Raw genomic sequence first — 18,268 nt, 5'->3', positions numbered from 1 at the left:
GCCTCTGCTTTATGCTAAAAACTGCTTTAAGCCTTTTTGGGTCATTTTTAGACAAACTTGTAATTTCCATACAGAATTGCACATGGGTGTGTTTGGGTACATGTTAAATCACTGTCAATCCTGATTTGACTGGAATTTAGATTAAAGTGACCTTAATCCTTCACCTGACTCCACCCAGTATCCACCAGCTCTGTCAGCAAGCAAGAGAGAGAGAGACATATCGCTGACTGCCAGACACGAATTAATGCCTTACTGTAGTGACATTCAGAGAAGACAAGAGAATCAGTGAGTGAACTCATGACCCGCTTGGATTTGGCGAACCACCAAGGAACAATAGCAGGGAACCCAGCCAGAAAATCCAACTCATCTTTCCTTTTTTTCTCCTCTTTTTTTTTTTTAATTGGTTGTTTCCAACCGACTAATTCCATTTGAATCCCTCACTGGATGAAGCGTTTCACTCTGGATGCAAATTAAATGTCTGTGCAAGCACATGTACTCACTGTTTATTCTGCTGTGAGTCAGATTGACTGCCAAAAAGATGGTCTATGTTTACTTTCATACATGCAGTAGCTGTGAATACGTTTTTGGATGTGTGTAAAAAGCCTCATTTTTCAACAGCACCGGGGTAGTGTGTGTCCTTATTCTCACATATAATGGCTGCAGTCCAGCCCAGACTAAGATTAATTTGAGATGCTACTCTTCTGCTGCTGTACAACAGTAGTTAGTGCATATGCTTGGCTTAGACCCCACTATCACATATACACACACTTGCCCATTCAGATGCACACACCAATTCAACAAGTGGTCCCAGAGCCTCTGTTGAGTCAGCTCCTCCAGAATCAACATCCAGCTCTTTGGCTTTTCCCCCTGAAGTTGGTCCTCAGAGAGAAAGAGCAGTATGGCAGCTTAACACAGAGCAGTTAGAGAGAGGGAGAACAACATGCACTCTAAGTGAGAGAGAGAGGGAGTAGTAACTGTGACTGTCGCCACCTCAACACCATACAAGGAGGATCAATAAAGCAAAGTCAAATAGCGCTCACTGAGCAGTCCTCTGTGGCTCTGTTCAAAGATCTGTTGGAGAATTGCATTGTCCGAATCAGAGCAGTGGACCAGACTTCCACTCATTTGCACCAAGTTATATTTACACTCAAACAGTAGAATTGTCCTGACTTCTCTGTGCGTAGCTCATCCTGGCAGACAATAGAAAACAGAGTCCTTATTGAATATAAACCAGGGGGATGGTGCTCTCATATTGCAATACAAGTGATGAACTCTGTCTCTCCGATGGTAAATGTGTAAACAAATCTCTAATGGACTGGATTAACCTTGATAATCTATTCATTCCAGTGTCTCACCTGCTGACCTGCCTGCTTTTGTAACTGATTATTGATCAGGCAAAACAAAGAATTTGTGAATATCTATTAGGGCATGAAAGTAGTCGTCTAATACTCCATATCCACAAATGATGAAAATCATCAGTTCTCAATTAAGCATCAAAAATGTAAGTAAACAAAAAATGCTCATCAATATTTTCCAGAGCTTGCTATTTCAACCAACACCGTAAGACCTGAAATTATTTTCCGATAAATTAAATAAATTGTATTTAAAAAAAAAAATCAATAAATGCTTTCTATAAAGTCAATAATTCTTCAATAGTCTGTCATGATCAGAATTTGAGTCAAACTATTGTCCCTGAATTTGGCAATGCCCAAAATGACTTAATGAAGAGGCTATGTAATGTACAGCAACCTGAAGATAGCGGCCTTGCTCTACATAATGTTGTTTTGAAATTGCTACGAACATATAAAACAATTCTGTTAAAAAGTAAATCGCATTGATGGTCATATTAGTAAATAAGGTACGAGTCTGCTATGGTAACAAATAAGAAAATAAGAGGAAAAAAATCTATAAGAAAAGTACATAAAGGAAGGTTCAGTGTTTTTATTTTGCAGAGGATTTAGAGTATGATCACATGCTCTGTGAGCAAAAGGCTCTGGATTTTGACCACAGATAAGGAAAGACTTTGATAGTGAGAGCCATTGTTGAACAGATCACATCAGACTGAGGAAGGATAAGCTGCTTGGGGATGCGGTCAGAGCAAAACTCTTTTGGGAACTGTCATTCTTCCCAAAAAATAGTTTCCATCATTCTTTTGATGATGGAGTTTTAAGTATTAGACAATGAGGAGAAATGAGCCATGTAGAGATAAATGACACGTTAGAAGAGCTGTTATGGGCACATTAGCCCACAGATGTACAACTGTGTGTGTGTGTGTGTGTGTTTTCCCCCCTTTTTTTTGTTTGAGTTTTTTGGTGTGTATGTGCTTTAACCCGTCAGAGTCACTTCCTTACTATTATCTATAATAAAGAGCTCTTAAAATTTGATTTCTGAGATTTACCCTCATCATTTTTCCGTTATCCACAGGAGTAAGTTTGTGTAATGATAATTTATAGTTCTGAGAAACCGGAAGGATTGTGTCGTGTGGTTTACATCAGGAAATGGAACATGGCTTTCAGGCTGAGACGCTAAGTCACGCTCCCATCACCTGGCTGCAGCTGTTTGACTCATGATTCACCATCGCTCTTTCATTCCTCATCTGACAAGTAGCATTTGATCATACTGACTCAGAGCGGCATTATAAACCAGACTGTATTTGCAGCTATAGCTTCCCTTTCCAATGTCAACTGTCTCATTTCTGGTATTGTTTATATGAATACCAGTGAAGGTTCAGTGATTATAGGAATTAGTTCTTTGAAATCAAAATCTGTCTTTGCAAATAGCATAAGCACAAACTGCATATATGTAAGACTGGAAAAATTACAATTTAACATAACAGACAGTGTCCCATTTACAAACCTACATTGTGCATCCAAACTTTTATAATCATCATATTGGGGTTTTTCCTGCAAAGATACATTTTGGGTACCTCTAGATGAGTTTTACTCCAAGTCAGATAAAAACATAGTAATTTCTTAACTCACTGTATTAATTTGGTTTCTGTTTAATGAAGCAAAATATACATTTAATTTTTAAAACCAGATTATCAGGAATAAATGGAACTACAGATTTCTGTCAATAAAAAAGAAAGACATGCCTTTACAGTATGCATACAGTTACCTACAATAAAAATAGATACATTAATATAAAAATGTAAAACAAAAAAAAAACACTTGTCATGTCTATCAGCAAGGAGGATGAGGAGATTTAGACAAACATAAAGCTGTTTAAGGGAAAATGAAAGAGAGAAGATCTGTTTTAGTAAAATATCCCTTGGATTTAGAAAATTCACATTTGATTCACATTTGTTGCCCTCGTTCAAACTGGAAGGTTCAAAATACAAAAAATCTCTTTCCAGTTCAGATATGGTGTGAGCACCATTTAAAGCCATCACATCAGTTATTTACTGTCTATATTGTGCAGTGGATTGTGGAGAAATTTCTGGCTCTAATTTTAAGATCTTTTTTAATGATGAAAAAATGGAAAAAGTAGCAAATAAATGTACTGTAAAAGCCAAAAGTGTTTCAGCTCTAAATCAAATTTGAATAGAAAACAGAAGCATTTGAAAGCAACACCTGCTGTCACAGGCACGTTAGCATGAGCAAAGGTAGATGCCGCAGGCAGAGGAGGTTTATAAAATATGTTATCTGAAGTGTGACATCATTATGAGGTTGCCAGTTGATGATGTTGCCTAGTAACAGAGAGAAGTCCCCCAACGTCAAACTCAATACTGCACTTACCCAGCATCATATCAAGTAAGTTTGATGTTGAGATGGGCGACGAACAGACAGATTCATCCGTGTATTAGTCAGACTGTGTATTGTGTATATGTGTGTTTGTAGATGTTTGTCTAATCTCTGCTGGGCACAAGAAGGCTCATTTTGTTTTATCTCAAGCGAGGCACAACACTGTATCATCCTGATTCGCTCTGACAAAGTGAAAATAAACCAGCTAAATAATCCACATGCTCTGAAAACTCTCTGTTAGATGCTCCGGCCTCCTTTTAACCATAGTGTATGTTTTAACCTGGAGGTCAAAGTGAGCTGAACCTTTAGTGCTGCAGAAGCTTTTACATTTTGCAGCAGCAGACGTGAGCGTCCCTCTTTTTGCATCTCCCTTTCTCTCTCTGCGGGTTCCCATTTCAGATTTGGCTGCCTCGTCTTTGTCCTGTCTGAGCCTGTATCGCTCTCTCTTTGTCACTGTTTACTCTTGCCCCATCTATCTGTGTCTCTCTTCATCTTCTCATCAGTACTCTTATTCTCTCACTTTCCATCTCTTTGTGTTAACCTCCCTGTGCTCTTTTTGTGCTCCGAATCTTCATGCATGGCCCCTTTTCTCAGTGTCCCTGTCTACTGCTCCATCTCTGTTAGAACAGTGTGCCGGCTGTTAGCGGTGCCCCAACGTCATGGCACATGGCTGCGGCATCTTGGCTATAAATAACTCGGTCTCGCAGTCCAAGACAGGACCGAGAGCCAGAGGGAGCGCAATCTGCTGTCTCCCTCAAGAGATGCTCGAAGGGGAAGGCGCGAATAAGATGGCTCACTCTGCACTACCTTCACCACTCAGACCTTCATTGTACTTTATGTATAAAATGGTTGTGAATGCAATTATTTTTCTAGAGAAGTGCAAATTTCTGGTGACCAAGCATTTCAAGTACGTAGCCAAAACAAAGGTTAGAGCAATAAATATCAATGCATAATGTAAACAGACACCTTGAATTTTCATGAAGATGTAGGATGGTGCTAACTGTGCTAACACGATTACAAGTAACCGTCTGGAAGGTTTATCCCTTTTTTTTTTGCTGCGTGTTTCCTTCAGGAAGAAAATGTCACTCTGCAGTGTTGGTGACATTCAAAGGTTTGATTGATGACTGCAATATATCAGTCTTTCACACATCTCTGTCGAGTAGCTATGTTTGGATTGATTTACGGGTCCACACAGGATTTTAGTAACTTTCATTTCATTTGAATACTAGAAGAAGAGTGCTACATTGTAGCGAGCGACACTGATAAGAATTAATTGATGCCTGTGCCCATCTTTATGTGAGTCCCGTCTTTATTGATCCCTTTATTGAGTCCTGATCAATGTCCTGTATACACGAAGAAAGTTTGTATATATGTGTAACTGTGTGTGTATTTACTTATATGTGTATGCACATCAGTCTGGAGAGTCAATTGGTGTGACTCTGCTTACTGCAATAAAGTCCTTATGTCTGGTCCATTTTGCAGCAGTAAAGATTACTTGTCACCAGACCAAGAGGGTCCTGTTTCTGTCTTGATTCACTGGAAGTTTGACTGGCAGCTTTGGTTTTGTCATTTTTCATGATGGTTACCACAGTGCACACTGTATGGTTGCTGACCATGTCCATCCCTTTATAGCCCCTGTATTATATGGCTCCTTTTACAGAGATAAAAGTCGCAAACAATAATAACACAATTAAAAAACGATATCAATAGTGAAGCATCTTAAAACAGAATAAAAATAGATTAAAAAACCTAAATAACAAAAGACTGATTGTACATTGTACAGATTTTCTGATGGCTGCTTCCAGCAAGCTCAGACCATCTAAAACCGGTTTCCCTAACATAACAATGAGTTCACTGCACTCTGCAGTCACCAGATCACAATGGAAAAGAGCACCTTTGGGATGCTGCAAATCTCCTGTTCATATCTCCATGATACGAACAGGAGATTCATACCATGGATGCGCAGCTGACAAACCTGCAACTGCTCAGTGATATTAAGATAAGATAAGATAAGATAAGATAAGATAACCTTTATTAGTCCCACACGTGGGAAATTTGTTTTGTCACAGCAGGAAGTGGACAGTGCAAAAGTTATGACGCAAAAATTAGAATACAATAAGAATAAATACAGTACACAGCTGTACAGAATAGAATAAAATAATATACTATATACAGTAGAATAAAATAGAATAAAAATATACAATAAGATAAAAATAGAATACGAATGCTATATACAACTGAGTAAAAATACAACGATGCCAGAAAAGATTATCATGTCAGTATGGACCAGAATATCTGAAAAATGTTTCCAGCACCTTGTACAATCAACAATATTAAGAATTTTGGCAGGTCTGAAGGTAAAAGTGGGTCTTAAGCTTATAATAGCAAGGTGTAGCTACTAAAGTGTCCACTGTATCTATTGTGAAGACCCAATCAAGGTGTTAAAATTGTATGCACAGAAAATAGTATTTCTTCTATCAGTTCCATATCATACAATGAACAGTCAGTTGAAATTACACCCAGTAAAGTTTTGTCATAAACATAATTTAAAAAAAAAGATTTTGGTCCTTAAAATAAAATCCTGCTGCTTTGAGGGAGATGTCAAGAAAGTGTTTTATAGGAGGCAGTTGCTCGCGGTATAAAGGGAAAAAATAGATTGAACACTGCCTGAGGTGTACTGAATTTTCAAATGTCAATTAGAAATCAATGAACTTCTTGATCTCAGATAATGAGAATCAATGAATGTGCAAAGAGCTGGATGCTTCCCTCTCACTACACGTTGTTTCGAGGATTTGTTTGTTCTGGCCCTATTTCTGGGCCTGTGAACTCGTAGACAGAAGCTTTTCGATAGAGTCATGTTGCCTTCAGCGAGCTGTCACTATCAGGCTGATTCTACAAGTCAGGGGGTTTTTTTGTTCAGGGTAAGAAAAGCTGCCGGGTTGTAGACCATTTTTTTGTGTTTGCGTTCAGAGTTGTGATGTTGTTTTTCAGTGAGGTGAAAACACTGGTTGACACGTCCAGGTTGTCTTCTTCCTATGGCCATATGGAATACATAGCACTTCACATATTGTCAATACACAGTCCATTAGGTATGCTTCTCTTGCTCAGCATTTCTGACTGCTTCAAGGAGATGGCAAGCTTTCCTTATCAGACGTCCTCTGCTTTGAGCATTCTGTGTGTTTTTTCTTTATTTTAACGATAAAAAAGTATTTATTCCAAAAGTCTACCTATTTTTAAAAGTTGTTACTTTTAGTTGTTGCAAAAAGGATTCCTTTGACATCAGGAATCTTTTGTCTGACTTGTGCATTATCCTCTCCCCTAACATGCTCTTTGTCCTCTGCTTTATTTCAGACCACTCTAAAAGTAGATGTGTGTTTGTTTCTTCCAGGAGACAGTAACCCCAAGGAAAGCAGCCCCTTCATCAACAGCAGTGATGCTGCCACAGAGAAGACTCAGCAATATGACCGCAAGAACATGGCCCTGTTTGAGGTATAATGCAATACTCCGCATACACACACATACGCACATGCACACATTGATTTTGTTAACACACACAATCAGATGCGATGGTAAGAAGCAGGATACACTCGTTTTCACAATTCAGTGATTGAATAGGGGCTCTGACATTGATTAATGAGGGTAATTACTGTGTGAAGGGCATGTGGGAACCTCAGGTTAAAGCAAGAAAATCTCAGAGTGGTGCAGGATTGAACCTCAATGAGGCAATTTGCCTCCGCTCTGCACAGATATATTTACAATGTCTTCTCAGTGGGATTTCTAGATTGAACAGGAAAAGGGGGTTTATGGTGTGCACACTTGTTTTTGTTTCAAATGAGCTGAAATCCACAAAAGAGGATAGCAAGTAGATTAAATGGCTTCTTATCTGCAATGATCTATGGAAACAGCCACTAAGTGATTGGTCATTTTATAGAGTTCACTTGTTTGATTGAGATTGTTAATAATATTGGCTAAAATGCTGATTGCAACCTTCCTGTCTGCTTGTTTTTCTGCAGGAGGAGATGGACACCAGCCCCATGGTGTCATCTCTTCTCAGTAGCCTGGCCAACTATTCTAACCTGCCTCAAGGTAGCAAGGAGCATGAGGAGGCTGAAAACAATGAGGCTGAGTCATCACGCAAGAAACCTGTTAAGGTATTTATCTTAAAAATATATGCACTGAAACATACAACAGATTTTATAGACAAATAAAGTACCAAAGGTCAACTACTCTAAGAGAGTACCATTCATTTAATTTTCATGGAAAGCTCAAATGTACCCCTGTTAGAGGATCAGCGTTTGGAAGAAGTAGATGAAGAATATTAACAGAATTTGTTAATTTGTTGATAAGAGTACTATATTTAGTTGTATCTTTAGTTTGCATCTGCCTACGTAGCTTATCAAGTAGAAGTTACTCAGCCTGAAAGGCACTGTGAGAGCAGCACCGTTACATCAGCTAGGTTAACAATGCTTAGCTAATGTTAATGAGGGGAAGCAATGGTCACAGAATAAACCAACTCAGGCAACCAATTGTAGCATTATTGTGAAATATATGTCTGTGAAGGCTCTCAGTCATCCAGGTCATCGGCGTCTAAGGAGCTTGGAAAGAAAAGCGCCTGGACTGTACAGTGCAGGGACGAATGCCCAGACCTCTACATTGGAGAGACCAAACAGCCACTTCACAAGCGCATGGCACAACATAGAAGAGCCACCTCCACGGGACAAGACTCAGCAGTTCATCTGCATCTAAAGGACAAAGGTCACTCTTTTAAGGATGCCAATGTTCACATTTTGGACAGAGAGGACAGATGGTTTGAAAGAGGAGTGAAAGAAGCCATTTATGTCCACTGTAAGCAACCATCTTTGAACAGAGGCGGTGGTTTACGACACCAACTCTCTGCCATCTATAATCCAGTTTTGAGATCCCTTCCCAGACGCCTTAACGCCCACTCACATCCTGGGCCATCAGGAAATCACATGATAGGGTGGGGCCAGGTTTCATAATGAGCTCACCCGAAACCCTGGTTGATTGTGACCCACACCCGTTTTCACACCTTGGCTCATGTGATTAGGTAGAGGATCACCAGAGGGTCCTTTGTCCCTCTTTGGGGGGAAAACTCCTACTGGGTTTAAATCTGGGACTCTCCACCATTTAACCTTAGAACTGAAGAAGCTTCTCGGATGAGAGGTGAAACGTCTTCAAGCAACTTAAACAAGTCCAGACGCTTTTCTTTCCAAGCTCCTTAGATTGTGAAATATAAGCATGTACCAAGGTTAGCCACACTTTCACAAAGTCAGCATTACATACAAACAGTAATTAGGGGCCAGTCCCTGCTATCGTCGATCCAAATACCCTTGCTGCTGTCTCTGGCACTGAAAAATGGTGGAACACACAAATTGGTCACTGGATTGGTCTATACAACACGCTAACCTATACAGTATGGTAAGTGCAAATGCATGGGAAAACAAGGTTATCTCTGTGATGCAAAAGGTCATAGAAATGTTGTCACGAGCACAACACGAGAAAAATTTTATCTGTGTTTTATTTAAGAAGATATATTCATCAGAGACACCTTTTAAAGTTGCTATAAGTGTTTCAGTTCATAATCAGTGTATTTGTATTCTTAGTTGTATTGTTATATTATATTTTTGTGTATTTTCTCTGGCATATTTTGAGCATTTTTTGCCGCAAAAGGCAATTATTGCGTCAACATGTGACTCCGACAGAAGCAAACACTAAATGGTAAAATGTGGATTCAAATCGACTGTGTTATAACTGAGCTGCTCCATTAAAAGTGCTTTATCTGGAAAAAGCTGGATGTAATGTGAATGTGCTGCAGCGAGTGTAAAAAACTAAAACTGCGTTATAAGATCAAGACTAGTGCATAGTAATGTTTATAACTCCTGATGTGTTTATCTGTTCTTTAAAGACTATAAGGAATATATTTAAAATGCTTAAAAGAACATAAATGTTCAGATATATTTGTGTGCTACATCTTATTAGTTAAATGTTACAGCAATAACAGTGTACTCCAGTGCAGAGTAATGGTCTTACTGGCTGCAGTATAAAAACTAATGTTGAAATGATAGTGTAAGCTGTCTTCAAAAAATGGGCCAGGTTTTTGGTTATGAAAAATTATTTCTTCTTAAAAAAATTACTAAAATTAACTTCCACTGACTTAACTCCCCGCTCAGTATGATGCAATGTGCACAGATAAATCTTTTGCCTGTGGATTTACATTTGCAGCAGTAGAATTATTTATGGCTCTTCCTGGTTGAAAAACTCGTTCAACCAGAAAGGACCATGTTCCTGTTGCCAGTGGATGGTCATTAAGTGTTACCAAATATAGAGCTGCAATTTACATAAGATCAAATAATGTTTCCCCAACAGCACAGTCTTAAATTGTTTTGTTAACACAGTCACTGGAGAGCCTGAATATCTCCACCAGTTTAGGACTTGCCAATCATTTTCTGTTGATATTATAAATCCCCGGTTCATGTTATGGGTTTGCAGCTTAAATGCCACTCACTAATGAGTTCCTTCCATATCATCCCATGATATTTTCTGCCATTGGTGTCGAGATGCCAGCAGGAAGTGGTTTACTTTTCTGGCTTTTTCTCAGCACTTGATGGACAGACTGCTGCATTATTAATCCTGTGGGAAATTATGGTGTTAGGTATGCAGTGACAAGCAAAGCTGAAACTCAATGACAAATGATAATTTGTGAAGGAGCTCATGCCAAATTAGGACAACAGACTGATGGAAAGTGACACGTGTTAAGATATTTCACACCAACTTTTGAAAGTTTCTGACTTCAGAGTTAACCCACATGAGATAAAACACACATTTAAAAAGTGAGACGCTACAGCAGTGACAGTTTGACAGCTTTTCAATGACCTTTGACACTGTCTGTCTTCTCGTGTGTCCAATCAGCCTATCTCTCCCTACCCTTATATATTTGCTTCTATCCACTTCTTGTCTTCCTTCCTGTCCTGTTTCTCTGTCACTCAGGTATTTTTTTTCTTTTTAACCTTGAGAAAGATCAGTGATGATGACATGAGATGCCAGTTCACCTATTATATCCAATTCAGTATGTACTTTTCCTGCTGTGGCTCCAGATGATTCCAGCATCTAGGTATAGAGCAGATCTGGGAAAAAGAGTTTAAATCAACGGCAGGAATAAGTCTAAGAAGAGTAATACATCTGTTTCTTTATTCATGCTTGTGTTCAGAAATCTGACACCAGATTGAAATAGTTACTGTCTTACCAATCGGTGACCCCTAGCAACCACTGGTCACCTGTGAAAAATGTGTATTCCCTGACTGGTTGGTGAGTGATTACTGGAAGTCGCTGGGTGAAATTGGTCGTAAAGAAGTATACAGTGCTACACTAAAAACCTCATTGTAATTCTTTGGCTCATTAGCACATTACTACAGTCACGCATCATTTGCATGGAAAATGCTGATTTGTCTATAGACGCTTCCCAGCTGCTCACCGACTTGTAGTGAAACAGAGAACACAGAAGCAAAAGATATATTATTAATCTGCAACAAACATGTTTCAAAATGCACAACTTTTATTTTTGAATTCAAATTTTGTCTAGAGATAGCCAGCAACCACTCCCCAACCGGTTGGAGAACAAATCATTTCCTCACGTTTTGAGCTCAGTGTCTTCACCATCATATTTGTGGCATCCATTTATGTCCCTTTAAAGTTTTCTTGCCTTTTTTACATTTTAACTTTTTATCCAGCTCCATTAAACTTAAATGTGTACAGTATTCTATTTATTCAGTGCCGAAAAACCTTCAGAACATTCCCAGCAGCCCCGCTTGCACTTTTTGTTTAGTGTTAGTAACCTATTTTAACATGCTAACTAAACTCATGTGGTGAACATGGTAAGCATGGCATCAAGTAAAGATCAGCATTTATTCATGTTTACAGTTACACAATGACATTGGAAACAGGTTTTTATATTCCATGATGATCATAATTTAACCCATATGAGCAAAAACATTATGATATAACAGTTTTCTTCAAGTGTTATCCTACCATGCAGGCAATTGTATTTTATTTAGTTATGAGATGTGAGGCTTCTGCCTTCAGCTTTTTTACAGTTTAAATCACATTTAGACATCAACAGCAGCCTTTACTTCCAAACACAATTTCAGAGTGTATTGAGATAAGCCACAGACCTCATTGTGGACAGTTTTCACTGGGACTGCTGTCTGCTCATGAAAAACACCCAACAGATCTGTTTACTATCAAGATCAATAGGGCAATGTTTCTGAAAACAGATGTAACTATGCCTCTTACTGGTTTCGCTTATCCTGTTGGAAGCAGCTAAGGACAACAACCATGTACACGAGCCTAACATGCCGTCACTCTTGAACTAGTTGACAGTGAGGTATTGCCACTTTGACCCAACCCTCCCAGTTGTTTGAAATGTAAGGTATATTTGTCCAGCTGTCTTTGGCTCAGATATCACTATGGTATAGCACTAATCTCCCCCCGTCATCCGAACTTCTTCAATACTTGAATTAGTCTCCATGCTACACCAAGCTGCTGGTCCTCCAATCAGTAGCCCATTCCACAGGCAATCTCCCCATCGCTGTGAGAGGCTTTTCATTAAGGCAGCCTGTAGCGCTTTATCGCTCACACAGCGGACTCAACCCTCCCAAAAAAAATCACCTTCCCTCTCCATTTCTCGCTTCACTCCACCTACCGCTCCCTCTGTCTCCTTTATCATCAGTCCCCCAAGTTAGGATGAGAGTGAGTTGTGGAAGAGAGAGACAGAAGCGGTAGCCTTTTTGTTCAGTGTGAAAACCAAGATTAGAGATTTGGATGGCGTGTGACATGAGGGATCAGGCTGGAGGTCACAAAGGTTAAGATGGAAACCAGTCAAAGCTAATCTTCTCTGACTTTACCCATTTACAGTTTTTTGCAGTCACTCTGGTGCATTTCTCAGATCAGAATTGAATTTCAACACCTTCAAATCATCCAGTCACATCATAAAAGCAGGTTTTAAGTTAAGGCTGCTGATTCCTATATTATCAATTATGTGTGTTCTTTTGATCAAAAGCTATTTTGACCATGTGAAGTGGTTCATTGGGTTTTCATAATTTGTCAAGAATTTCCTACATATTTTGTTCGACTTCTCATTTGGAAATACAAAAGGCAATTCAATATTGTTTTACAGCTCTGGATACAAGCACAAAGGGGGAAAACCAGGAATATTATTGAAATGTAAACACCTGTTAGTTACAACTTTAAATGGCAAATCATAACCAGATGAATGTAAAAGATGGTTGTTTTCTGAAGACTCAAGCTAAGGATTTTCACCCTCAGCATGTTTGTGCTTTAAAATCAGATGCCAGTGTAGATGTGACTGGGAAACCAAAATGACAGTATATATTCATACACTAGTCACTTGTGAGTCACAGTGTGTATTATGCCTGCCCTAGAGCAAACCTTGGTCTGTGTTCTTATTTAATTACCATAATTTTCAATTTGACCATAATGTTGCATAATGTTATAAAAATGTTTGACACTATCAATTATAAACTCAACAATTATTGATTATGTAATTTTGCAGATCTTAGCAATATATATCTATTAACTAAAGTTAATTCACATTAATTAATTTATTAATTATAAATGGTAAACTGTTAGTGTTACAACCTGATTTTCAAGTTCCAGATTCCCACCAGCTTACAGTAGCAACAGATACCTTTGCACCGCAGCACATGGAGAATCTGGTGATATCTCATCAAGCCTCTGCAGGCATCTGCTGTGATATATATCATTTTTTTAATGTGTCACAAAGATGTCAACCAGTTACAGTAAAACCAGTAAAACTACAAAGGTGATTTGTGATTCTCCAGCAGAACTGTTGCAGTCGATGCCCCACATGCAGTAATCTGAAAGTCTGCACTGTTTAAATTGTTCTATGCCAGACAGGAAAAAAGAGCAGCCTTGTCATCAGATTGTCATCAAAGAGGTTGTTTACATCAGAAAGCATTTCACAGTAGAGTATGCAGTTTTATTAACATCACTAAGCTGTTTGACTTTTGTATTTGTAAACAGTGGCGTAAGAATTTGTCACAACTTGTCTTGTTACAGGCTTTCGCAGACAATCCATTGTATGCAGCTGTTAGTTCTGATTGTTTAGAGAAAAAATCTTATTTGAAAAGCTGCTTTTATGTTTTTGTAAATGTTAAGAATCATTTTCGATATCTTCCAAAGCAACTGAGAAAACTTGTACAAGAAGGCAAGGCTTGTTTTTTTTTTTTTGTATATTGGCAATATCTCACTTTAGGCATTCGATTATTAACATTTGATAAAGCTTTGCTAAAATACTGGGTTCTGGTTTAATATATAATAATCAAATACCACATTTTCTCCTCTGTAAATGTTAAAATGTTACAGCTTAGTTTGGGTGTGAATTTCAGTCTCTTTACCGTATCCCCAAATCATCTAAATATAACATTTAATATACTCTTGCTGCAGAATAACGTGAAAAATAATGTGTCTGGGAAGTTATCTGAACATGAACACTTTAATCCTTGGTGTTTATTTTACGTGTGGGTTGAATTAGTGACTAACTTAGGGCTCAATCACACAGATCTAGAGACAGGGTAGCAACCACAGATCAAAAAGGAAAAATATATATTCCCCAAGTGGTTGGTGGAGGTTGCTAATCAGTCTTTAGGCATGCAGCTTGTAGTGTTTCTAGTTGTTAATGTATAGATTTAGTTAGTTTTCAGTATTTTTATATTCTGTTTCTCAAAAAACAAAAACAAGCAAACAAAAATAAAGATAACGTATCCAGCGGTATTTTCTTAATTGTGCTTTTTGTATGCACAACAGTAAACACAATGCAAACATATGAACCTCTTTTATTCATGTCATTTTCCAAACGACTACACTTGCCAAGAAGGAACACTTGTCCATATGTACTCTGCTTTTTAGAGTGTAATGTTCCCCTTACATAAATGTTTCCCTTCTGGGTGTTTTATGATCTTTGCTCTCAGCTCTGACCTCACCCCTCCCAACCTCCCTTTCTCATTAGACTGGCATGAGATCAGCGTTCCCATCAGCTGCTTTCTGAAGAATGTATCGTGATTAATGTGAATTCATGTTAGAGCAGCATGCACGTGTTCACAGTGGGGAGAAATAGAAATTTCACAGATACCGGGCTAATAGGCTCAGTAGATGTTTTTGTTCTTCTGAGCCTATTAGCCCGGTATCTGTGAAATTTCAGATTATTATTTATTTTACATGAAATATCAAAAACGTGTTAAAATTCACATCTTTAATTGACGTGTTTTGTGTAGCAAAAAGTCCCCAAACTGGATATGTTCAGTATGAAAAAAGCAGCAAAATTTAGCATCTGTCATCATCAAATGACTGAAAAATTAAATCAATTTCAGTATATTTTGCCAATTATTTTTCTGCCAGTGAGCTCATGGATTAATTGCCTAATTGTTCCAGCTCTGCAACACTAATAAAAGAGAAAATAAAGATATAATTTCAAGATGTTAAATCTTTCCCAAGATAAATGTCATTTACATCAAATTTGCACAAAATTAATGATTTGACTGAAAGAATTAGGAGAAAAATGATCCATCTTCTCATCTAAAATGTCATTGCTTAAGTTCTCTTGATTATTATGCTCATTTGTATCTACCACATAGTAGCTTAGAGTACATTTTCACCTCACGTGTCTGTTTCTGGCATGTCACTCTTGATCTTAATTTGTAAACACAAGGGAGCAGCAGTACATGTGCATTAGTGGAAAAGGAGTCTGTCAGCCTTAAATCTGAGAGTGCGCGTAAACAGCGGTTTCACAGCTGGCTGTAACACATGAGGCTTTGTGGTGGAACCTAGAATATTCTAGTAACACATGTAGATGCTATTTAGAGGTGGTGCGTCTTGATTTCCACAGAGGATATTTTGCTACAGTGTTTTTATTTTTTATTTTTTAAAACACTTTCGCACATACAGACGCACACACACATAGACAGAAACCCAGCTGACCGCAGAGTGACTGGTTCATCCACAGCCGGTCAGGAAGACTGATGCTCGCTGGTCTCTCCTCTTGCTGTCTGTTTAATAATTCAGCACACCTGAGCAGAAACACATTTGCCCTATCAGCTCCGGTTTGGCCAGCAGAGCGTGCAGATTGCGTTACAAGCTCCCAGTCTGCCTCCCTCTCTGTTGTTACCCCCCTCTCCCCCCACCTCCCCTGACCTCACTCGCTTCACTTCACGCCTCGGTCTCTGCCGGTAATGAAAATAATGAAACAGTTGTGCGGATCCCCCTCCTCTTATCCACCCCCTTTATCTGTCCTTACTTGTTCTTTCGTCTCCTCTTCTCTCTCCTGAATTATACCAAATCAGGTAGAGAAACCACCCATATGTTACACACAATGCGCTACTTTAATGTATTATCAAAGTGACAAATTAATCATGAAATAATTATGTGCACTGATACCACTGATTTGCTGCAGGAAGTGGAAACAATTTCACACTCTTGCATTCAATTATATGATTCCACAGTAACATCGGTACATTTCTATCAGCAGTTCTCCACAAACAGGTGCAACACCAACCAGACATTTAAAAGAGAATCCAGACATTTGTACATGCAGTACATATTGGTCCTGCTTGTAAGCATAACAAATTCCTGTAAGAAGTGATTTAAAAGATGTCGCTGGTTTTGTCAGCCTAAGCAGCTTGGCAGGTTGTCCTAGACTGTGAAGGCCTGGATGTTTCCCTTCCTCTCAACTCAGTCAGAAGTAGTGTGTACTCCATCTCCTCATACTTCTCTGCCCTCTTTCTCTTTCATTTTCTTTCCCTTCGGGCTATCCAGGGATTTGGAATTGTTTTCACCTTCCCTTTTTAAATCTGCACTTCCCCAAATTCAACATAGAACTGCTAGCCTCAGCAGGGTAAGAGATGTTCAAAGGAAGGTTGAACTAAAACTATGTGAGTAACATAGGAAAAGGAAGGAGGGGGGATATGGATGTATGTAGCATATAACAAATTAAATGCAGTTTTAAAGGAAGATTTATGTTATCTAAAAAATACATGTCCATCAGCTGTCTGAATAAGCTGTTTCGAGTCCCTTCCTCCTGTCTTACGTCTTCCTCTCATTGGCTGGCTTTCTCAAACTGAAGGTTTTGAACACTATGTGAGCAGGTAATAATTCTGTGCTCACAGCCAGAGCTATGCACCCAAGATGACCATATTAAGGATATTCTCTGGTTGTGACATAATACAGATCAAAAAGTAGAAAAAATAAAAAAGAAGGAGTTTTGGGAGAACAGCATTTTGTTTTGGTTAATATGAAAACTTATCATTATGATAGTATAGGTAGAAGAAAATCAAGTGGAATCACATGTCTGCTCTACTTCAAGGCAACTAAAACCACTTTAAGGCTAAGGAAACCTACTTTAGTATACATTTCATTCACACAATCTATTGACCTGGCCTACAAAGAGCATCTGCTCTTTTTAGGACACAGAGCAGGAGCTGAGGCAAAGAAGAGGTACCAGAGATCCAGTTAATGCTTTTTTTTAAAGGAAAATCTTCCTTTTCTGCCCTGCACAGATTTTGAAAGAATCAGTTTCTCATGGTTTATGGACAAATGTGAATATTTTCTTGTTTGGAGTTAAGATGGTCTTTAAATTAAGAACAGCATTTTTCTGGCTGTGAGAAGTCTTTCTTTTTTATAAATCTACAAAATGGTGCATAGTTGGTGTATAGCTATGTGAGAAAAATGCTTGTGATGGATATGAAGCTGAAAAGATGGCCAGAGACCGAGATGCAGTCTGGTGATAGACTTGTGCTAAGTGGTAGGGCAGCAGGAGGCAGTGAATCTGAAGTAGGTGCCACAGCAGATGTATTGAAAGGTCCTGTTGTGCATCTAGCACACCTGAGCCATCCATGTGGTGCGTTGACTGCACCTCCCAGGGGATCGGTGGGCAGCTGTTTCTTCCTCTTTCAGTGGTGCCTCGCTGGCCCTACCTGTGGCTCTGCAGCAGTCCGTGTTCCCTTTGCTCTTGGTGGCTCATTCTCCAGGGAAATCACACTGCTGGCTTGTGGCCCAGTAAGCAGACACTCCTGTGTATATGTGAGCATGTGCATTTATCAGGGCAGATGCTGGTCAGACTTGCATTCCCCATCCACAAAATGAAGTAATGAAACACCAACTGAATGAAAATTGAAAAGCAGTACTTTCAGTAAATGCCCTGACTTTTCTCCCAAGAGGGTCATTGATTCAACGCATGTACAAGCATTCAATCTGTTTTAGGCTGGTTTTCAATATAAAGTCATTACAAGCATTCATTAATTTACCCCATTTCTGTTTTGTTGCTGGCTGTTTAACAAATCCGTAGAAGTGTTTTATCTTGTTTAGGACTCTGTTTAGGCCCCCACACCCCCAATCCTGTTTTCTGTGTCTGTACATCTTATATAACAATCAGGATTTCTAGCAGACAGACAGTTTTTTTTTCCAAAGCCTCCCTA

General features: G+C 38.8%; 1 protein-coding gene across 1 annotated transcript in view; it reads left to right on the top strand.

Annotated features, from left to right (window-relative positions):
* The window catches only part of slc12a5a (solute carrier family 12 member 5a), a 190,907-nt gene that overhangs the window by 127,638 nt on the left and 45,001 nt on the right, over nt 1–18,268 (top strand). Inside the window, exons 2-3 of the mRNA XM_085353479.1 lie at nt 7,132–7,232; nt 7,757–7,894. Coding sequence (XP_085209605.1) covers nt 7,132–7,232; nt 7,757–7,894 — 239 coding nt within the window. The remainder of the gene's footprint in view (nt 1–7,131; nt 7,233–7,756; nt 7,895–18,268) is intronic.

This window comes from Diplotaxodon limnothrissa, linkage group LG5 (genome assembly GCF_057381915.1).
Source record: "Diplotaxodon limnothrissa isolate DT_005_m linkage group LG5, D_limnothrissa_male_GT1.1, whole genome shotgun sequence".
Lineage (NCBI taxonomy): Eukaryota > Metazoa > Chordata > Actinopteri > Cichliformes > Cichlidae > Diplotaxodon > Diplotaxodon limnothrissa.
The sequence above is the reverse complement of the archived record's forward strand: the minus strand, read 5'-3'. Positions and strand labels throughout refer to the sequence as shown.